Source organism: Zootermopsis nevadensis, unplaced genomic scaffold (genome assembly GCF_977971745.1).
Source record: "Zootermopsis nevadensis isolate Lab colony 2312 unplaced genomic scaffold, Znev_1.0 Znev_ptg000061l, whole genome shotgun sequence".
Lineage (NCBI taxonomy): Eukaryota > Metazoa > Arthropoda > Insecta > Blattodea > Termopsidae > Zootermopsis > Zootermopsis nevadensis.
The window spans coordinates 2,305,860-2,328,126 of NW_028259192.1; the positions used below are offsets into that span (position 1 = coordinate 2,305,860).

At 36.0% G+C, this 22,267-nt stretch overlaps 1 protein-coding gene across 2 annotated transcripts; it reads right to left on the bottom strand.

Annotated features, from left to right (window-relative positions):
- Positions 1 to 6,502: 6,502 nt before the first annotated feature.
- LOC110838114 (WD repeat domain phosphoinositide-interacting protein 3) lies at positions 6,503 to 22,240 on the bottom strand. 2 transcript variants are annotated; one of them, XM_022080994.2, is made up of 8 exons: positions 22,044 to 22,240; positions 21,743 to 21,919; positions 20,273 to 20,455; positions 19,738 to 19,928; positions 17,451 to 17,536; positions 17,191 to 17,292; positions 11,256 to 11,377; positions 6,503 to 10,815 (listed from the first exon to the last, which is right to left on the bottom strand). In XM_022080994.2, exons 1-8 carry the CDS (start codon positions 22,108 to 22,110, stop codon positions 10,709 to 10,711), a joined length of 1,035 nt encoding a protein of 344 aa, XP_021936686.1. In that variant the 5' UTR covers positions 22,111 to 22,240; the 3' UTR covers positions 6,503 to 10,708. The 2 variants fall into 2 exon arrangements, with proteins under 2 accessions (XP_021936686.1, XP_087196918.1); XM_087340792.1 differs by having other exon boundaries at positions 21,743 to 21,945.
- Positions 22,241 to 22,267: the final 27 nt, after the last annotated feature.

Genomic DNA, 22,267 nt, shown 5'->3' on the forward strand with positions numbered 1-22,267 from the left:
AATAAACATCTTTGTGACTATCATGCTAATATGCTGCAAAATGTATCAGCATGATGGGATAAGTAGGATTCTGCACCACTTAGTTCATAAAGCAACTTAGTTCTAGACATCTCTCAGTTTTGTCAACGTATTGCACTATAAATTAATGCACACAAAGTAACTTAAATATTATCATTCTTATCTTATCATAAGTTCACTTTGCTAGAATAAACATACAAAAATTCTGGTTAGAACAAGCCACACTTTAACAATGAATTTTCTTACTATTGATCAACATTAAAAACAAACAACATATATTAGCAAAGTAAATTAAACACAAATACATGCATTAATAGAATACCTTAAAACAGTGAATCACTGACTCATTCTGCAATGGTATTCCAAAGAAAAAAAAATCAGGTCTAATCTGAAACATGCTAATAAATTATCAAAATGAACTAAAAGGTAAAATTAATATTTGAAATCTCTATGATCATACACCAACAAAGAAATGTTGATAAGCTTAAACTTCAACATGAAGTATTATGATTCCCACCACCTTTGGAGAAATTTCAAATTTTTTATGTACTAAATTGAATATATAAATATCACATCAGTTACTTTTCATCATATAAAAATTTTAGGTTTTCATTATTTGACTGAAATCTTTAGTGCATGCAAAGAAAATCTATTTAGGAGTAATGGCTGACACTAGGCTTACAGATAACCTCATATGACACAGCATATTTGTTCTATGACAATAACAGGGCTATATTTTACTTATGAAACATTGGCCAAAACAAAACTACTGACATACTATGATTGAATAAGTAATATTTATATTAGATTTAGAATTTGTTCTGTACCTTTGTCTATTTTATGTTTCATATGAAAAGCTCCTTTTTGATGAAATCCTAATAGATAAAAAATATGTAAAATTGCTGTCCATTACACATTTCATGCATAACCAGCCAGATTACATGTAAGATGCAACACACAGTCGGTAAAGATTAATTGTAGAATTTATTAATATTTATTACTTTATTTCTAAATGTCAAAATATATTGCCAGATCAGAGTTTATATGATGCATGATCAGCTACTCATTTTCTAATTTTTTTTTAAAATATATCTTGTGGAAATGAAAACCAACATTATTGTTACTTGTTCTGAGATATCCCTTACTAATGTAGATGTATTAAAAACCAAAATAAAAATGTATGCTCATGTGTAAACATAGTCATGTTGAAGACACGTCTATAAAATATTGTGATACTAATTTATGAAATTGTGTTTGTGTAAAAAGTAAACAGTATGTGTATTTGTTCAAAATATCCATTATCAACGCTGCATGATAACACTCACTATACAATGTACTATTTTTAACACTACATAAATGTTTTATGATAACAGAAAATTTTAAACATAAGAGATTAGTATTCTGTGAAGTTTTATGGGACACTTCATATGACATTGAATAATCTAATTAGTTACCACAGTTTTACATCAAAACCACTTCCAAATATTCCAGCATATTTCCTGACCCCAGATGAACAAGATATGTCTCTTAAAATATGAAGGCTTCTAAATACAACATTAAAACAATACCTATATATATTTAGATCATTCTCAATTTTTAAATATACAATTATATGATAGTAGCTCCTTTATTTAATATCATCCATATCTGATTAAATGTTATGTAAGTCATTTAAAAGTTAACATTATGCTTATAAATAATGCCTACTTTGTGATGACTAATCTTTACTAACAAATTCTGACAATGTGATATTCTCATATACAGGAACTAGTTTTAGGCAATCTTCAAGACTGCAGATAAATTAATGGGTTTATAAAATAAAATAAAAAACTTGTAAGTTACTCCTATGTTGGTATTGTAACACACACACACACACACACACATATATATATATATATATATATATATATATATATATATATATATGGACATTTTGATTATTAGTATGAGAATGTGTAACTTACTATGTCAAAACCTTGAGCCCACAGAAATTCATGGCACTTTCTGGAAACACTAAATGAATGCTCAGAAACTGCAATACATAATTTCCATAAACTTCTTACAAGAGAAAATATGACAAGTTTACCTATGTTTAAACAGCAACTAGTACTTTCAAATTTTAAGCAAACATTTTTTTGAAGTAAGAATATGTCTGTGTTCTGAATTGTAGTGCCATAAGTGTGGCAGAAGTTTACAGTTTCAAAGGTCATTGCTACCTATATCATAAGGGCAATGAGCAATGACCTCTGAAACATTGGTAAACTCCAACCAGACTACATGAAGTTACAACCCACCATAAGAACCTCAAATCCCACTTAAAAGGACCCAAATCGACAAAATTTCAAATCAAGTCATTTTTAATTTTAAAAAAAAAGAGTTCAACCCAAGGTTTCTGACATGCTTAAATAAATTCAAATTTAAGAAAGGAGCTATCTTACAATGCATAGGCTTATTTTAAATTGTCTTATTACAAAGAGGCAGATGTGTAAATTATTTTAATGTGACATAAAACATTCCTGAACAAATCATGTGACCATAACATGTATACATAAGTAATGGCAACACTTTAACTTGAACTGTACATAATTCCCCTGTTTACAATCAGACAACTGGAAAACTTGCACATTCTTATATTCTCAATATATTGCAGCTGTTCAAGTTTCATACAGTATCTGAAAAACAAAACTTAATTCTTTTAAATTTTGTATTCATTTTTACAAAATACAAAAACTCTACTGCAAAAACAGTTTTAAAGTGGATTACAATTTGCAGTAAGAATGCTAGAAACTTCAAATTAAAGTGCCATGAACTGTTGACATATTATGGAAAGAGATACAATGTCACAAACAAAAATGCATTACGCAACCAGAATGAAGATAGCAATTATAACCATAAAAATTCTGACAACTTTTTGAAATCTCTTTGACATTATTGTAAATACTGCTTTTTCTTCTTGTGGTATATTATCTGCGTTTGCAATATTTCGACAATGTGCTTCCCAAAGTCTAAGGTTACTGGAAAATGTAACCTTCATCATATGAGAATAGAGGGTTTAAATCACTGTAGTACAGGTCCTCCAGCTAGACATTTTCTCCAGGGTTAATGGTTTAGGAGTATGCTAGTCAGATTGCACACAAGATGCAACACGTGGTCAATAAGGGTCGTTATGTGGGAAGCACCGTGTCCACCTTCTGTTATAAGATGGACAAGTACAAGTGTGCAATACATATAGTACACACTGAATGTTTTGGAACATTTTAAATTTAAAAAAACCTTTCTATAGCCACAGAAATGTAAAGTAACCAAACTTAGTCATACACTTCAACAGATACCTAGTTATATTTTTATGACACCACATGTAATAAGATATCTTTAGACAAGTTGACAAAGCAATTTGTATTTTTCCAAAAGGGAACAGAGTGGAGGAATAAAATTTACATAGATGCTTTCAAAGAGAATTCATTCCAGCAATCTTAAAATCCTGTTCAAGTAAAGAAATATTCTGAGTATGAACTTCAGTAACTGAAAGGGGTCTCAACCGAGACAGCATACAAATCAACATTAAGATATCAATTGTACTCTTGTGGGTTGTGGTCTTAAGCAGTTACACACATTCCACGAAAACGTTGGTAAACAACCTACATCATCAGTGTCATTAGATCCTCAGATCCCAGGATATTGAAATAGTTGACATAGCATTGTTTGTCCTGCGTACGTCACCAAAAGTACAACCACGCTTGCAAACACAAAATTCTCGGAAAATCATAATATGAAAGAAGAATAAAACTGTTTTATTTGTACACTACAGACAGAATATAATGAAAATTATGATCAGTATCTTGATTTTATTTCAGCAACTGATTCATGCTTGGAAGTTTATCACATTCAGACCTAGGACAGATACACTGATTAACCCTTTTACTGTCAAAGACAGAAAAGTTCTAATGCAGGAAAGAAACAGGAATGTATTATGGTCAGAATAAAATATAAAATATTATGACTGACTAGGAATTTATGTGTTTTCTTGTATTTTAAAACTGTATTCACTGTTTTCATTTCATGTATAAAAACATTCTTTGTAACATGCCTTTTACACAATGTAATATTAACACTGAAAACTTGAGTTAAATTACTATATGTAAAATTAAATACTATCTTCATATTTACATTCTACTAGAGCATGATTATATAATTATTGTAATTTTATGCCATTCCTAATAATGTATCCATTCAAAAAAGTGACCTCAATAGTGGATTTAAGCACAAACACAAAACTGTCGATTCTGTCACCATTGCAAAATAATATTATTTTATAAATAACTTTGTTTGGCACGTTAATGCACTGTCTTCCATATGAATCATGTTAAATTCAACAAACTTGTAACTGCAACAGATGGCCCATAGAAGAAAGTACATGACAGCCTCATGAAAAAGGAAGGGTTTCTTCCCAAAGAAGTTGTGGTGGAAATATAATTTTCACCTGTTATTTGGGATTTTAAAACCTTTGGCCACGTTGCTTGTCGTAAACCAAGAAGAAAAGAATCTTCAATCCTTACACTAACAAAGCCACTTACAGTCTTAATCATGTAACAATCAGGCACTCAGTAGTGATGTAGCAGGAAAATTCTGTAATTTTGATAAGACCTCTCTGTGTTAATCAAAGCATATTAATGGTTAAATTACCTTGTTACAAAATCAATGGAAATACTAGTAAATGGGCCAACTTTGCATCTGACAAACAGAAACCAAACATGTAAGACTTGAGGTTCTCACAGCGGTGAGTATGAAGATATCCGTCTTCTGGGTTATTGCGCTGTGTAGTCTGGTTGATGTTAACCAACGTTTCAGAGGTCATACTGCCTCCGTCATCAGGGCGATGAATATGCCAATAGGGTGTGAGGAGCTGGATTTATAGGCCGGGAAGTGAAAGGTGTAAAAACAGCAAACAGTTATGATAAAATCAACAAATACTCTTAAAAATGTTCTGACTGCAGTAAACGATGACATGGAGTACCTCAAGGCCCTTTTCTTTGTGTGTTCTTTCTTCTGCGCATATTAGTGGCTTGTCCCTGAATATCAACTGTCTCTTTGCCAGTTCAATTTGCAGCTGATAGTAATGTAAGAGTTACTGAACTAGATGTAAGCCAGTTGTAGAATCAGCAAACCGCACATTTATAATCATGAAAAAGTGGTCCACAGCCAGTAAGCTTTCTTCAAATTCTGATAAAAAAACTAGAAATAAGGGACATGATAATAATGAATACATAAACACGTAAATGGGAACAATAAATTTCCTTAAAACTGATTTAATGAATACAACAAATGTTCATCAAATTGTCAATCGATTAAACACAAAGACTTTAATATGTAACACGCATGTGAATTCATCATGGAAAATATATATAAGATGTCCGTTAGTCAACATTTCTTTTGGGATGTGTCACAGCAGGGACTTGTATGTAGATAATATTATTTTGGAGAAAAATATGTAGTGTCCATCTTCAGGGCTAAAGTGGTGATGCTGAAATGGGCCTGTCATAGCCGAGAAATGAGGGGAAATGGTATGGGCTGGAGGGAGTGTGACAGAAAAAAGGTCAACTGAAGAATGCAAATAAAGAATGGAGCTAAGCGAGGGGCAAATCAAGCACCCAAAGCAGCAGAAAGCAAAAGGATGGATCATGGATAAGAAGTGTGGGCAGGCTGGGCAATACAGGGAAGACATATATGAAAGAGGCTAATGGTTACATTAAGGGGGGTGCAACAGGGTAAGGGGGCCCCTCAATACAGCAGTCCTAGGGCCCCCTTTTCCTGTCTGAGAGCACTTGGGATCACACTTCTGAGACGCATTTTTACCAAATAACCACTTTTTATAATAATAATATGTTTGACTAATTAATGAAAACAATATTCAGCTAACTAAAGAATCCAGTCTTCTCCTAAGAAGTAACTATAGAAAAGGAAGTAACAGAGGATTATTTTGTATTGTTGCAATAAACCACACAATGGGCCAGACATGAGGAAGATCATATAAGATATATTTGAAATTTCAGAACATTGAATCATGTTACAGGCATGCCTCGGAGATATTGCGGGTTCGGTTCCAGACCACCGCAATAAAGCGAGTCGCACATATTTTTTGGTTTCCCAGTGCATATATTGCAAGAATTACCAAAATGTGACACAGAGACACGTAGTGAGCACAAGCTGTTGGAAAATATGGCGGCGATGGACTTGCTTGACGCAGGGTTGCCACAAACCTTCAATTTGTAATAATAATAAAAAAAAACAAAAAAAACACCCCCCCCCGCAATAAAATGAGGTATGCCTGTATATTCTTTAATTAAGTGAAGATACGTAATCATATTATTTTTTATTTTGTTATATGTTTTATATGCTGCTTTGTGGAAATAATGCACTGAAATAAAAGACTGTTCACTCATCCATGGCCTCATGTTTAGACATTAACTTTTCACAGCTTTTGTAATTAAGGAAGGGTAAATAATGATTTTAATTTGTATATACTGTGTTACACTTTTCATTACAAGACTCGTATGCACTCTTTGTACAAAATTAACAAAAACTTAATTCTGATTTATACTGGTCTCATATAATCATTACTTCATATTATGTTTGCTTTGAAAAAGCCAACATTGACACAAATGCAGAGGAGGCTCTATTGTTTTTATAGCATGACAGTCCTCGCTTGAGTTCTCTCAACTAATTTCAATAAGCTGCCTCACATGTGCTTAGAGAAGGAAGATTGTGACAGAGGCTTCAACCAAGTGTCCTGCATGTGATGAGAAACACAGCAGACATACAGCATGTAACGGTCAGGTTCGGTGCCAAGCGAAAGAAGGAGGTTGGGCACTATTTGGAGCTCCACGCAGCCTGCCTGTCAATATTACAGTTACCTGTAGCCGAGCGTTTGCGTTTCATTATTATAAATTATTTGCTTGAATCGTATAAGCATCTGTCTCTTTGATTACATATCAAATGTTGTTACAGCTGGGAATCTACAGCAAAAGTTGAACCAGAACTCAAGAAGCTATTGGTAAAGTCAATTGACTCTTCACCATCGTCAAGAAGTTTTAGATTTGATATTGGTAAAGTAGCTCATTTTGTTACAAACATTAGGTAAAAAATAATTTTTGTTTGAGACATTTTTATTTCAAAACTGTCAGGTTTCTCTGCCATATCTTTACAACAATTTACGTGTGTCAAGGCTGAAAATGCACTTCCCCTTTTTTGAGGCAGCCTCGAGTTCTTAAACACACAATTCCTGACAGAAGCCTATATAAAAATACAAAGCAAGGAGTTTGTGAAAGAAAACTCTAAAATGAGAATACAAGAGAGACCAACACTAAAGATGATTAAAGCCTTCACAGACATCTGATGCTAATGTGGAATCTACTTTTGTTGGACTATAGCATAATACAGATGTGGGCTCAATTGCCAGCATTTTGGAGATCTTCACTGATTCCATATTTATAGCCTTAAATATTTATTAAGTTGTTTGAGGTTTATTTAACAATGCTGTCAGTAGTTCAGACTATGCAGTATCAGAAAAGAAGATATTTAATGAATAATGACATGGAAAGGATGTGGTTGTGACTTAATTTAAGGTGCTACTCTGGCATCTGCATGGAGAGACTGAGGAAAACAATGAAAAACCTGTCACAAAAGCTAGTCTCTGGGCTGAGATTTAAACCCAGCAACTCCCTAATATGAAGCATTACTCAAATGCAAAATTCAGTTCAAGGCCTTATATATGAAACAATAAAATCTCCAGAATATCAAGAACACAGCCAATATGTAAAGACTGCCATCATCTGAAAACAGCATCCTGAAAAATAGATTTGTAATGTGAAGTAAATCTTCAAGTCAAATTTTCTCTCAACTCGTTGAAGACTTGATGTAATGGTGTTGTAAAATTATGACCATGATAATCGATTATGGCCGTTACCTGTGTTTCTTTGTAATCCAACCTGAGATTTGTTGTCATTTACGCTTCGTTCTTCTAACAGCCATATGACAATTGAAGCAAGTCACTAAAATTGTTGTTATGTTCTGGTGAAAAGCTGGAAGACGGTGTACTCTCTGATGTAAGCACATTATAAATTGTTGGCGGCCCATATAACATTACATTCAAACAATTACTCTAACTACCAGAAAGCTTGCTCCATAAAGTATGAGATTACAGTACACATGGAAAACACATTCCTTGAAAGATTTTAACACCACTGAATAAGGAACACGTTGTTATCAGTACGGAGTTTGGGTTTGCTCCTCCTAATGCTGTAAATTTGAAAGGATCCTGCTTCTTCCTACTAAAACTATGAAATGTAATTTAAAACAGGAAGACAATATAATATAAAACACCATGTGCTAACATTAGACGGAAAGGGTAAAGAGTTAAATAATTCTGAAGAAGAGAATATAATAAATATCCTTCTTCCAGCATCTGTCCATTTTATATGATAAAACAGCAGTATTTCTCAACAACTAGTCTGAAAACCTTTTTCCTCCAAATGTCTTTTGTTTCTTAAAATTGTCAGGAAAATGTGATTCCAAGGATTAAAAAAAAAATAACAACAAATAAGATAAAAAACTAATGACTGAGAAAGAACAACAATTATGCTGATTATCTTCAATTTATACATTTGCTTTTATTATACACTTTTGGCTTAATATTTATATGCCTTTAAACGCAATTTCTTAATGTAGATTTGTTTTGATTTGGTGATAAACGAAACAAACTAAAAAAGATGTTAATAAAACTTCTATTCAGTTTATTTAAGAATTTAATATATACGTATACCTAAATACTTTTGACAGCCCACAGATGAGAATTTAGATATTTTACTGGTTTGCAGAACAGTCTAAGTTGAGAAACACTGATACAGAGTACTGAGGGTATGGAATCCAAAACTGTTGTCTCATATTATTAATGTTAAATTATAAAACAACTACAATTTTGAAAGTAATATTGCTATTTGTTTATTTGGCTATTTTATAATACAGCATGAACTGCTGTGTTTACGTAGAGTCAAATTAAATATGGTAAAAGAAATTATGAAAGATGAATCAGTAAGAATGTGGGTGAAAGCAGTCGTAGACAAATCTAACAAACCATCCTAGCATTCGCTAGGATAAACCGAAGATAACCACATAAAAAAACCTGTCAGGAAATGTGGTCCCCACCTGGGATCTGAACTGAGAACCTCCAAAACATGCTCTGCTCACATGTTTAGTTGGCAATATCTAAAATTAATTTTACTGTATCATAAATGACCTACCATTTTAATAATATTAAAAACACAAATATTATTAAGTATCTGGAATTAACTGTACATAATTAACAGCAGACGTATCAAAGTAAGTAACACTGATATTCTAAGTCAGGATGTGTGTGACATGTTCTTCTTCAGTGCTCACTGTCAAATGGTGCCTTAAAATATTCCACAATAGGACTTCATTACTTAAACACCATCAGATATAAATATAAAACTAACTTATGTTCGCATCTGTTTAGGTTTCTAACAATATACCAGAATCAAGATACACTTGCTATGGATGCACAACTTATTCCACTTGAATCTTATTTCACTATTCACAATGATCCTCACATTTTTCAGTCTTTTATCATTACTAACCCAAGAACAAATTACATGCACCTGGGAGTTCTGTGTCCAAAATCAGGTCACCACATTTTAATACGAAATATACAAACAAGTCACGTAAAGTTAAGCCATTCTAAGCTATTAAATGTATAACTTTCAATAATAATTGGTCCACCATCAAACTTAAGAAACAGTATATATCTAAAAAGTAGACTAAATTTGAAAAGAAAAAAAAGTGATTTTATAGCGTATGTGCATAAATTCTAACATTGTACTCAACGAAATTCCATTGCCTTTCAATTTTACATCCTTATATACCTACATATATAAAGTTGCATATTATGACTTAATGGTATGTAACTATTTTATTAAATAATTATAATTTCAATATATATTAAAATCTGATCTTTCTATATGATTTAACCACAAACTTCACCAAATGTTTAAATGTGATGCATGTTCAACTTGAAAGCTACATATATTTAATTCACATAAATGAAGAAATTACACCCTTAAACATCACTAAACACTAACCATAAATCTAGGTCTGAATTTAAGTGCCCAATTTTCTATAGCAGATGTGTCATGGGAGATTTACCTTGTATAGAAAAATTAATTAGAATAATTTACTCTTCTTCAGTACAATAAAGAACAAGATGAAAATTAACCTGTTAAAATAAAATTAACACCTACATGTTTTAATCACAGTATCACAACTCTACCAAACATGATAAAACTATCTACTGATTCACAGCAGATTAAATTTTTAATTTGGAATATCTGCCGTTCATATTGAGTAATATCACTATATACACACATTTAACGTGTTTCAATTATAAAAGCAACGTCTTGCCAACTATAACACTGAACGCAAAGAGAAATTTCCATAGTGCGCTGGCATACCTCAGGTCTATACCAGACGAGCGGCCGAAGACTCGCCAACGCTACCAATACCTGCACTTCTCCCTCATGGCAACACGCAGAGGACAACCAGGATAGGTGGGCAGAAGGGAAGGGAACATCCTGTTCTGTTCCATCATGTTGCCTGTCCGCCTGAACACTCTCGTGTGCTACATCTTGTCATCTGTCATCTCCAGAAACTGAGCATACACGTCACGTGAGCCTTCTCCCTTGTTGTTAAACATGAACTTGTAGTAACTGCCATCTGCACATATCACTGTCAAAGAAATAACATACAACGACACAGCTTCATGAGAAACAATCTGCATTCCATACACAGAGTGACTGAGAAGATACAATATACAAAAATGACAAACATTTAAACAAGGCAAACACCTGCAGTACATTCAAGAATGCATTACTTTGTGTCATCCACAGACCAAATTTTGAGAAAGGATATAATTTAGATGAAACCAATTATTGTAGCTGAGTCATTAGCTCTTCTGTTGCGTATGTGGGAGGTCCCCGGTTCAAATTTTGACACAGCGATCAGCTACATTGACAGGTTTTTCATGGGTTTCCTCAGTCTCTCCATGTAAATACCAGAATATTCCCTTAAATCAGGCCATGACCACTTCCTTCAACACCTTTTCCAATTCATAATTCTTTTTTTGGGAGTCATAAGCTTGGAAAATGGGTACAAGAATTGAGACTTACCTATTACGGAGTTGTTATCGGCTCCGAAGGCACACATACACTGTGGCCCTCCTGGAACCTGGAACTTGCAAAAGCTCCAACTTGAACTGAAATATTTTGGTAGGAAAGTAGCAGATGCAAGGCTGAAACAAATAACACAACTTACAACAAACACAGGACACCGCAACATATTCTCTTTCAAATGACATACTGCGCAGGTTAGGTTAGTTAACCTAGTAAGATATCAGATCGTCATAGTAATGAATATTAAGATGGCTGTCTTGTGGGATGTTACACTGTGTAGTCTGATAGATATTGACCAGCATTTCAGAAAAGCTTACTGTCTCTGTCATTAATATCCACCAGACTGCATTGTGCAACATCCCAGACGACAACCATCTTCATTATTTAATCCCTCAGCACCATCGGAAGCACTCAGTATGGCAACACGTCTCACACCTCATGTACTCAGAATGTCAGTAATAACATTAAATTTGGGCAACCTTTGCATTACTAATATTTAACAAGCTCAGCAAGCGTACGATATGTTCTGAAAGATAATAATAACCCCCCCCCCCCACCATTTATCATATTGCCATGGTACAGTCAAGTTAAATAGGCCACCATCCTTTCTGCCACAGAATTTTTACCCGGTCCTTCAGCACTAGTATAAGTGATGCAAAACATAATGGCCCTTACACAGGGGTCATCGACATCAAGCACCCATCTCCAGCCCTGGCGGGTTCTGCTCTCCCAGTAGCGTAGGCAAACATTGCAACAGTGGTTCTTGGTGGTGCTTGCCTCTGTTGGAGAAACGGCTCCACGCTCAAATCCACAGAACCACTGTAGCTCTAGTTACTGATAACAACAGGTGCATTGATGTACATGGTTGATTGACTGGATTAAAGTCAATGATTCACCAAACAAAACACTTTCAGCCATCACCTACCTGCCTTTTTGTTTCAATCCTATAACAATCCTCCATTAAAAAAAAATAACAAGATGCTACAACAATGCGGTATTTTCAAAACAAAATACAACTAAGAAATGATCTTGTAACACGTAAGATTTGAGGTTTTCACAGCGGCCAGTATGAAGATTTCCGTCTTCTGGGTTGTTGCGCTGTGCAGTCTGGTCGATGTTTACCAACGTTTTAGAGGTCTTACTGCCTCCGTCATCAGAGTATGAAGATTTCTGTCTTCTGGGTTGTTGCGTTGTGCAGTCTGGTCGATGTTTACCAACGTTTTAGAGGTCTTACTGCCTCCGTCATCAGAGTATGAAGATTTCTGTCTTCTGGGTTGTTGCGCTGTGCAGTCTGGTCGATGTTTACCAACGTTTTAGAGGTCTTACTGCCTCCGTCATCAGAGTATGAAGATTTCTGTCTTCTGGGTTGTTGCGCTGTGCAGTCTGGTCGATGTTTACCAACGTTTTAGAGGTCTTACTGCCTCCGTCATCAGAGTATGAAGATTTCCGTCTTCTGGGTTGTTGCGTTGTGCAGTCTGGTCGATGTTTACCAACGTTTTAGAGGTCTTACTGCCTCCGTCATCAGAGTATGAAGATTTCTGTCTTCTGGGTTGTTGCGTTGTGCAGTCTGGTCGATGTTTACCAACGTTTTAGAGGTCTTACTGCCTCCGTCATCAGAGTATGAAGATTTCTGTCTTCTGGGTTGTTGCGCTGTGCAGTCTGGTCGATGTTTACCAACGTTTTAGAGGTCTTACTGCCTCCGTCATCAGAGTATGAAGATTTCTGTCTTCTGGGTTGTTGCGCTGTGCAGTCTGGTCGATGTTTACCAACGTTTTAGAGGTCTTACTGCCTCCGTCATCAGAGTATGAAGATTTCCGTCTTCTGGGTTGTTGCGCTGTGCAGTCTGGTCGATGTTTACCAACGTTTTAGAGGTCTTACTGCCTCCGTCATCAGAGTATGAAGATTTCCGTCTTCTGGGTTGTTGCGCTGTGCAGTCTGGTCGATGTTTACCAACGTTTTAGAGGTCTTACTGCCTCCGTCATCAGAGTATGAAGATTTCCGTCTTCTGGGTTGTTGCGCTGTGCAGTCTGGTCGATGTTTACCAACGTTTTAGAGGTCTTACTGCCTCCGTCATCAGAGTATGAAGATTTCCGTCTTCTGGGTTGTTGCGCTGTGCAGTCTGGTCGATGTTTACCAACGTTTTAGAGGTCTTACTGCCTCCGTCATCAGAGTATGAAGATTTCCGTCTTCTGGGTTGTTGCGCTGTGCAGTCTGGTCGATGTTTACCAACGTTTTAGAGGTCTTACTGCCTCCGTCATCAGAGTATGAAGATTTCCGTCTTCTGGGTTGTTGCGCTGTGCAGTCTGGTCGATGTTTACCAACGTTTTAGAGGTCTTACTGCCTCCGTCATCAGAGTATGAAGATTTCCGTCTTCTGGGTTGTTGCGCTGTGCAGTCTGGTCGATGTTTACCAACGTTTTAGAGGTCTTACTGCCTCCGTCATCAGAGTATGAAGATTTCTGTCTTCTGGGTTGTTGCGCTGTGCAGTCTGGTCGATGTTTACCAACGTTTTAGAGGTCTTACTGCCTCCGTCATCAGAGTATGAAGATTTCCGTCTTCTGGGTTGTTGCGCTGTGCAGTCTGGTCGATGTTTACCAACGTTTTAGAGGTCTTACTGCCTCCGTCATCAGAGTATGAAGATTTCCGTCTTCTGGGTTGTTGCGCTGTGCAGTCTGGTCGATGTTTACCAACGTTTTAGAGGTCTTACTGCCTCCGTCATCAGAGTATGAAGATTTCTGTCTTCTGGGTTGTTGCGCTGTGCAGTCTGGTCGATGTTTACCAACGTTTTAGAGGTCATACTGCCTCCGTCATCAGAGTATGAAGATTTCCGTCTTCTGGGTTGTTGCGCTGTGCAGTCTGGTCGATGTTTACCAACGTTTTAGAGGTCTTACTGCCTCCGTCATCAGAGTATGAAGATTTCCGTCTTCTGGGTTGTTGCGCTGTGCAGTCTGGTCGATGTTTACCAACGTTTTAGAGGTCTCACTGCCTCCATCATCAGAGTATGAAGATTTCTGTCTTCTGGGTTGTTGCGCTGTGCAGTCTGGTCGATGTTAACCAACGTTTCAGAGGTCATACTGCCTCCGTCATCAGAGTATGAAGATTTCTGTCTTCTGGGTTGTTGCGCTGTGCAGTCTGGTCGATGTTTACCAACGTTTCAGAGGTCATTCTGCCTCCGTCATCAGGGCGATGAGTATGAAGATTTCTGTCTTCTGGGTTGTTGCGCTGTGCAGTCTGGTAGATGTTTACCAACGTTTCAGAGGTCATACTGCCTCCGTCATCAGGGCGATGACGGAGGCAGTATGACCTCTGAAACGTTGGTTAACATCGACCAGACTACACAGCGCAACAACCCAGAAGACAGAAATCTTCATACTCTGATGACGGAGGTAGTATGACCTCTGAAACGTTGGTTAACATCAACCAGACTACACAGTGCAACAATCCAGAAGACGGAAATCTTCATCTTGTAACATGTTACATCATTAGTTCGATTAATAATTACTTCCAACATGAATTATTTTCATTACTCACAGACTCACCACATCTTCACGAAAGAGCAGACACATCTGTTTGTGATGGCACACTGATCCAACTCCCAAATTCCATTCAATTTCACATCAATTATACATGACTACTTAACGCTTCCATCTCGAGGATACTTTTTATTCAAGGCAATAACCATCACAATTGTGATCAAACCTTTTCATATCTGTTGTATGTTGTCACCACACATAATTACAGGGTGATTCTGTGACACTATACAAATATCAATAAGTTCTGATTTGTGGTGCCATCATATGATTATTTGCAACTGCTCGCAGAGCACTTGTAAACACTACCACGGTCTTCAACCAGAATTTAAAAAAAATACATCCATTATAAATTATTACTTCCACATGCAAGAGTGCCATGAGATCGAAACAAATTATGCTTTTCAATGATGGATTTAGCATGCAGAGTGCATAAAATTATCCTAATTTCACAACAAATTATTTGTGTGAAAAAAAAAATTACACATTAAAATTAAAGCTTGATATTAGGCTGTGGAGATACTATCACTAAATTTAAGAACACACTTATACATTTTTTTGGATAACAAAAACATTAATTCCTTGGGCCAGGGCCCCTCAAAATTGATAAAAAAAATTTACCTCATAATTCATATGTTAATAATTTCAAGAAATCAATTTTTCTAATGTAGATACGTAGAAAGACTAAGAACATCGCCATTTAAACAATATTCCCCTCAAATGTTAAACGAATCAACACATCCAAAGGTTATAACTCCAAACAAAGTAAGCGTGATGGTTTCTTATGTACATTGGAAGGGGTAATAAAAAAAGTCACCTTTCATAAACCTATACACAACAAAACAACAGCTACTATTTTCAAATTAACAGAGATTCTACTGAAAAAGTTCTGGATTGTATGAATGCAAAATTAATAAATCTCTCCCAATCCAGCAAAACTGTTAGAAATGTAATACTGGACACATGTAATGAAACATTAAAATCTAAAAGAAAATATGCACGTTAAAATGAAAGGCAAAAAGTAAAGAAAGACTTATCCCAAAATACCCTGTTAGTCACCAACTAGACGGAATGACAAAAAATACATACACCACTCGCATTTCTGCAAGCCAAGAAAAGTATAACAAAGAGGGGAGAGGAAAACGACCCCTCCCTACGTGCTGGATTATGTTAGAATTAAAATGCCCAAAGAAATTGTAAGCTACATGTAATTATTTTGAAGCCTAAAAACAGCACACTACTGAATTCAATGATTATTTAAAAAAAAACAAAAACAGCCTTTATTCCAAGATCAGACAAGTGCTGAATCAGAAATACAGTGAAAGAGACTGAACTGTAATGTTATGGAATTCAGATGAAAGAGGGCCATTTTTGAAATGCGTAACATCAAATGTTAAGCCAACATTTCTACAGTACTGCAGCTGACTGAGAGACATTTTGTTATAAGAACTGTGCTAACACGGAAGAAAACTAAACAAAAGTGAAGTTCTGTTGTCTGCCTGAAGTACGTAAATCACAAGCACATAAAGTGTAGATATAACAGGACTAGCTCATAAAATTCTATTTCAGTCCAAGCATAAATTTTTTGCGAAAGCTCCGAGTCCTAAGTCCACAGGTTCTTTTAAATTTATGGAAGTTCACTGGTCAAGCTTGGTATCAGGACATTGGATTAATAAACTTACAGGAATCTTGAGAATCTCTGAGCAGATTTTCATGAAACCTGACAACGCGGAAATTTTATTAAAATTTGTTAGCATGTAAAAAATATTTTTGCTAAAATTGCACAGCACTAACTGGCACTTTACATGAAGACTTATGTGCATTTTTGTACACAGAGGGGCCTTTAAAATGTATGGGGGAATCCCCATCCTGACACCCCACCATACAACTATATGGCAGAATTGTGTGATAACATCGTGATTCAGCCAGAAAGGCACCAAACCCCTTGGACAAAGATCACTGACCCCGGACAACTCTGACGTCACTGCTACTTATAAAAATGTATTCACAAATAGAAAATCTAAAGACAATAATAATGGTTATACCAGGACTTTTATGCTATGTGCACACTTCCTAACTTGTTATATTAATTTACAATCTCATAAGAACATTACAAGACAAAACATCTAACCTTTTATTATGTTTCCAGATGTAGGCATTTTGTGGTACAGGAACGTAACATGTTCCTCCTATCAAACCTTACAGACGAACAGGTGACATCACAAGCTTACACTTCTGTGAGTGAAATATAATTGATCATTTAACCATCAAATAACTCTGCTTATAACTTTAAAATTAAGTTCGTAATGAGTTTTCAAAATCTCCTCTGTAATATTCCGACAGATTTCCTTCGGAGCCTTGACGTGTATCTGCTCTCTGGGTCACAGGAGCTAATGGCAGTACCTGGATTGTCTATTCAGTTTCTGGTCCTCAACGGCAAACACATGCACAGTGCCATGATCACTGGAGACGCAGAGCCACGATGAATCATTATTGAAATTTATACTGTAAACAATATAATTGTCATTATACAACAAGCTGTTTTTCAGACGTCTTACAAACATTGATTTCAGATCACAGAACGCTGAATAGAAGCCATAATCAAGTAATTTTCTAATTTTCATCATTAACAAATAACACTAACAAGTAAAATAACTTCTCACCAGTAAATGTTCGCAGTGTTGGCTCCTCTCCGTAATTCATTGATCATAGAACCTGAGGATGTGTCGAATACACGAATTAAAGTTCCCTGTATGAAAACAAAACAAGGTAACGCATTTATTTCACTTTATGTCACAATTTTAGCCACAAATAAAAATACTGCTATGGGTACACACACGCCTGCATATACATGCGACCCATGATCTCATTTTTGCTAATAAACGTGACAGACAAGGATTGGCCCTTGAAGCATTCAAAAAGTTACACAACAGTAATCTGGAAGCTATGAAAACGGTTTCCAATGTCATTACAGCATTGCCCCACTAATATTTTGGTTCTGAAGTCACCAACTTTTCCTCTGTGTACACAAATTAAAAGCTGCAGTGCACAGGGTATTGGTCGGGAAGCCTGAGGGGAAGAGACCGCTGGGGAGACCTAGACATAGATGGGAATATAATGTCGGGTGGGATCTATGGGAGATAGGAGTTGAAGGAGACTGGATTTTGTTGGCCCAGGACAGGGTCCGGTGGAGGGCTTTGGTTAATTCGGTGATGAACCGTCGGGTTCCGTAAGCCATCTGGTTGGTTGGGTCCACTATTTGGGAAGCCTGAGGGGAAGAGACCTCTGGGGAGACCTAGACGTAGATGGGAGGATAATGTCAGGCGGGATCTATGGGAGATAGGAGTTGAAGGAGACTGGATTTTGTTGGCCCAGGACAGGGTCCGGTGGAAGGCTTTGGTTAATTCGGTGATGAACCGTCGGGTTCGGTAAGCCATCTAGTTAGTTAGATAAGTAACATCAAATATTGCATTTGGAAAAACAGGACAGAAGCAGAAAACCATGGACACTTTATAGCTGCACTTAGCAAAACAATGTTGGCAAGGGATTATTGAAACACAAAAATACAACAGCTGAAACATATCATAACAGGCATTCCTTTTGCTTTAACGAACTTTGAATATGGATATTTTTCTTGTTTCGCCTTAGTACGTGGATGTGCTACAGGTATACTTAATTAAAAACTGTTACAGAATGTAACTTTTAAAATACCTCATTTCCACTTCACAACACACCTTCCACTGGCAATACAAATAGTTCTGCAGTCCCTTTACAAACTATTTTAGTATGACCTGAAGTCTGATAGCTGGAAAATCTATGAAGGTAACATGAATACCTGAGAACTGAAAAAGAAGGGGAAAATGAAGGTTCAGCCATGGAGTGAGGAGAAAATTCCTCGCAAAGCCATCTGGAATGTTTTTTCTATCATAATCATATCCACTATGCAAAGCTAACTAATGGACTCCTAACGTCAAGATCATGAATACATGGAGCTTCTGACTCAATGCCCCATCAGTGCTTATACGGGTAGCCCTCGATTTGAGCCTGTTCAATTTTCGCCGATTCAGAATAACGCCGATTTTGAAACCAGAAAGTCAAAGAGTGAAGAAAAAAAATTACCATTATTTATAACGTTTTACGATGTATCTCGCACTGATTCTTATACTAAATCGTAATTCTTACATCGCCGATTTTGAACAAAAATTATAAATATAGTCATCTCTGTAATTACGTGTTTCATTAACGCGAATTTTCTCCAATGAGATCAATGAATAGGTAAAAGCTGTTTGTGAAATGAAAACTTTTGCATATGCGAGTTTGCTCTTGTGCAATTTCATTCCTGGCGCTTTAAACTTTCAAAGGGCTAATTTAATCTCTGCGGAGGTACCGGAGTTATTTTTACGACGCGATTTTCTACAGGTCGGCGTCTTACATGAATGCACTTATCGCATAACAGCAGAGATGACTGTACACACAAATCACATGAAAGAATCGCATTCAATCGCGGGGACGAACAAATTGCCGATTGTGAGTGTATAAAATATATTTTTTAAATTCCCTTTATTTTATTTACGTTATTTCAGAGCTTTATATGTAATGCCATTATATTACTCGTCAATGTTTGGGTGCTGGGAACACATGTCTTCCCACTGATTTACATTATAAAAGAGTTTCAATTTATGCCGATTCCGTTTATGCAGGTTCGTCCAGGAACGCATCCCCAGCGTAAATCGAGGGCTACCTGCATACCGGAACGAAGACAACGGACAAGTTTTACAAGAAACAAGGCCCAAACACAATGCTGATGCAAGACAGAATCGCATAAAAGCAAATGTTCATTTTACTATACCTAATTTGCTGCTTGATGCCCAGTGCATGTCACATTATTAAAATCATGAAAGGCTGGTTTCATTATCAACTAATATGAAAATTAATCCGTCAAAACCAAACCTTCTCTGATGCAGTGGCAAGGCGTGTTCCTTGTAAATTGAGTGCTATGCAGCTAAGTGCTGCTTCATGTGCCACTATGTCAAGAGGTGCCCTCTCCGTGTTCGCTAGGTCAACAACTTGAACGTGTCCTGTCTTCCGTCCAGGGAATGCCAGTAAAGAATTGTTGCTATTTGGACATAGTACACACAAACCTGAAACACAATTGAGGGACTACTTGTTGGTGACAAACAATATGACCTGTATACAATTTCATAATCTACTTCATAAAGTGATTAGAATACTTCACGGAAACCTTGAATTATGAAGTCTGTTATTCAACCTTCAATGGCTTCCATGCTCCTGGATTTGAATCCCTAATCACAGATTGAACTTGCAATTTAACTAGATACAAACAATTAGGATACAGCATTTCCTAAATTCACAGAATCTTACTTTACCAGAGAGAGAGAACACATGTCACGTGGCCAAGTCCTGAACCAGCATCAGAAGAAACGAGATCACTATAACTGATTGTCTGCTACATTAGAACTCTTACCTTTAGGATTGGGGTTTGTTTCAAACACATGAAGCTGCTGAGGTGCTTGGGTGAACGTGTATACTTTAATAACACCCTCTAACACAACCACTATCCTATCACGTCTTAACCGTACACCTCGAACAGGGGCATTGAATTCCAATGCGATCACCGGTGTCTTCTTCAAGTCATCCCATACCATAACTGAAAGTTAAGAAAAACAAGTGCAAATGAAGACATCACCTTTGATTGTTTTGTGAATTAGTGTGGCTCAACAAATATCAGTTTATTTCATTTGGTAGGCACCTGAATTAATCACTAGGAAATACAAACATTGAATGTAACACACAGACTTTAAAAACTTTCTAACTGAACATTGTGACCAAGTGGTTAGTACTTTTTCTTCATATATGAGAGATCCTGGTTTTAAATTTCTCCCTAGAAACTAGATATCCTGAAGATTCTCATAGTTTTCTTCTGTCTCTCAGGCAAATGCTAGGATAGTACCTTTAATCAGGCCAACTGATTCATACATGTTTCGTTAGTTTTCCCTCACCCAACATCACTTTACCAACTTATCATATAAAACACCACATATTTTTAAGTAACTTTGATATGTACAGAAATGTTTTAAATAACTTACATATATTTTCTAAAAACTTTAAATTATTTAAGAATAAAAAGTAAACACATTAAAGAAAGAATCTAGAAGAGGACACAAACTACTGAAACTGTATCTTATGAATCCTCTTTTCCCTTTAAACATGACTTGAATAATTTGTGAGATGTCAAAAGAAGGCCAGTGTTGCCAAGTGTGCTATAACAGTGCATATCAATGTTACATGTGCTATAAGTAGAAGTGTTTGAAAACCACAAGGCACCAATGTTTCTTCAAAACACTGGTATCCACCTAGCATTGACACAGTCTTGATGAATAATAACATTAAGATATTAAGAAATTTTTGTTTAATAGTCTCAAAAGTACTAAGAAGGAAACAGAAAGAAAATAGCATATTTAATTACGAATGGCTATAAAGCTTTATTCTACACATTTGGTTCTTTCAAGTGGTATGAGCACAATTACTATGAAATAAGTCATACTCTAGAAATATTCTGTCACTCAACTTCCAACAAAGTAAAAAGCTGATTACAGTAACATATTTAGCATTAAATGATCCGATGTGTTCCTAATTGCTGACATTATTTAGCAAAGAATCAACTGAAAACATGATTATGCACAGTAAAATGGAAATTACAAAAGTTAATTTACAGGTGGCCTTTATGTGTATGTCCTTATCGGAATCATATAGAAATTTCTGGTGTGATTATAATTAATTTATTACATCATGCGTTCATGTCAGTGTCTTGCAGTGGCACTCAATTCCTATCATGCCTTGAAAGTAATCTTATGCTACTTACAGTTCTAATGAGGCAATATTTCACTGACCTCAAGTTGTAATATTCGAGGTGATGACTACATAAGTTTATTACCTCTATTCGGTGGATACATTGGTTTTGGTCCCCCGCCAACAAGGGCCAGATAATTGCATCGAAAGAGCATTTCAACATAGCTCAAACCTCCTTCTGCAAAATCTTGTCGTTCTTTCTCCTTCAAAGGATCGCAATTGTAGACACGAAAACCATTTTCCATTCCGCAGGCAAAACAACCTTAAAATGTTTACAATTTCACAATGCTGTAATACACACAAATACATTATGCAGAAATTGTTCTATATGCAGAACATTAACCGTCAAAATTGCAAACCAATGTGACACACGACTGCCAACATACCTTGGTCTTGATTGAAGCCAGCATACAAAAGACCGTTGCCATGTGTATTTGACATACCCAAATTCATATTTAAGGTACCGAAGTATTAAGTAGGTTCAAAACAATAAATTAAATATATTTTACGTATATTTTATGACATAAAGACTCCTAACTACGACATACTCGGTGCCATCTTTATTGACATATTCTTCAACCAATTGCATTCAAAGAATCTAAATTTGACC

What these genes read in the sequence shown, in the direction of transcription:
- LOC110838114 (XM_022080994.2), bottom strand. Translation starts at nt 22,110, where the DNA reads ATGAATTTGGGTATGTCAAATACACATGGCAACGGTCTTTTGTATGCT. An exon ending in TGGCTTCAATCAAGACCAAG is followed by an intron (nt 21,920 to 22,043) that starts GTATGTTGGCAG and finishes AAACATTTTAAG; the next exon opens with GTTGTTTTGCCTGCGGAATG. An exon ending in AACACTGCGAACATTTACTG is followed by an intron (nt 17,293 to 17,450) that starts GTGAGAAGTTAT and finishes TATTGTTTACAG; the next exon opens with TATAAATTTCAATAATGATT.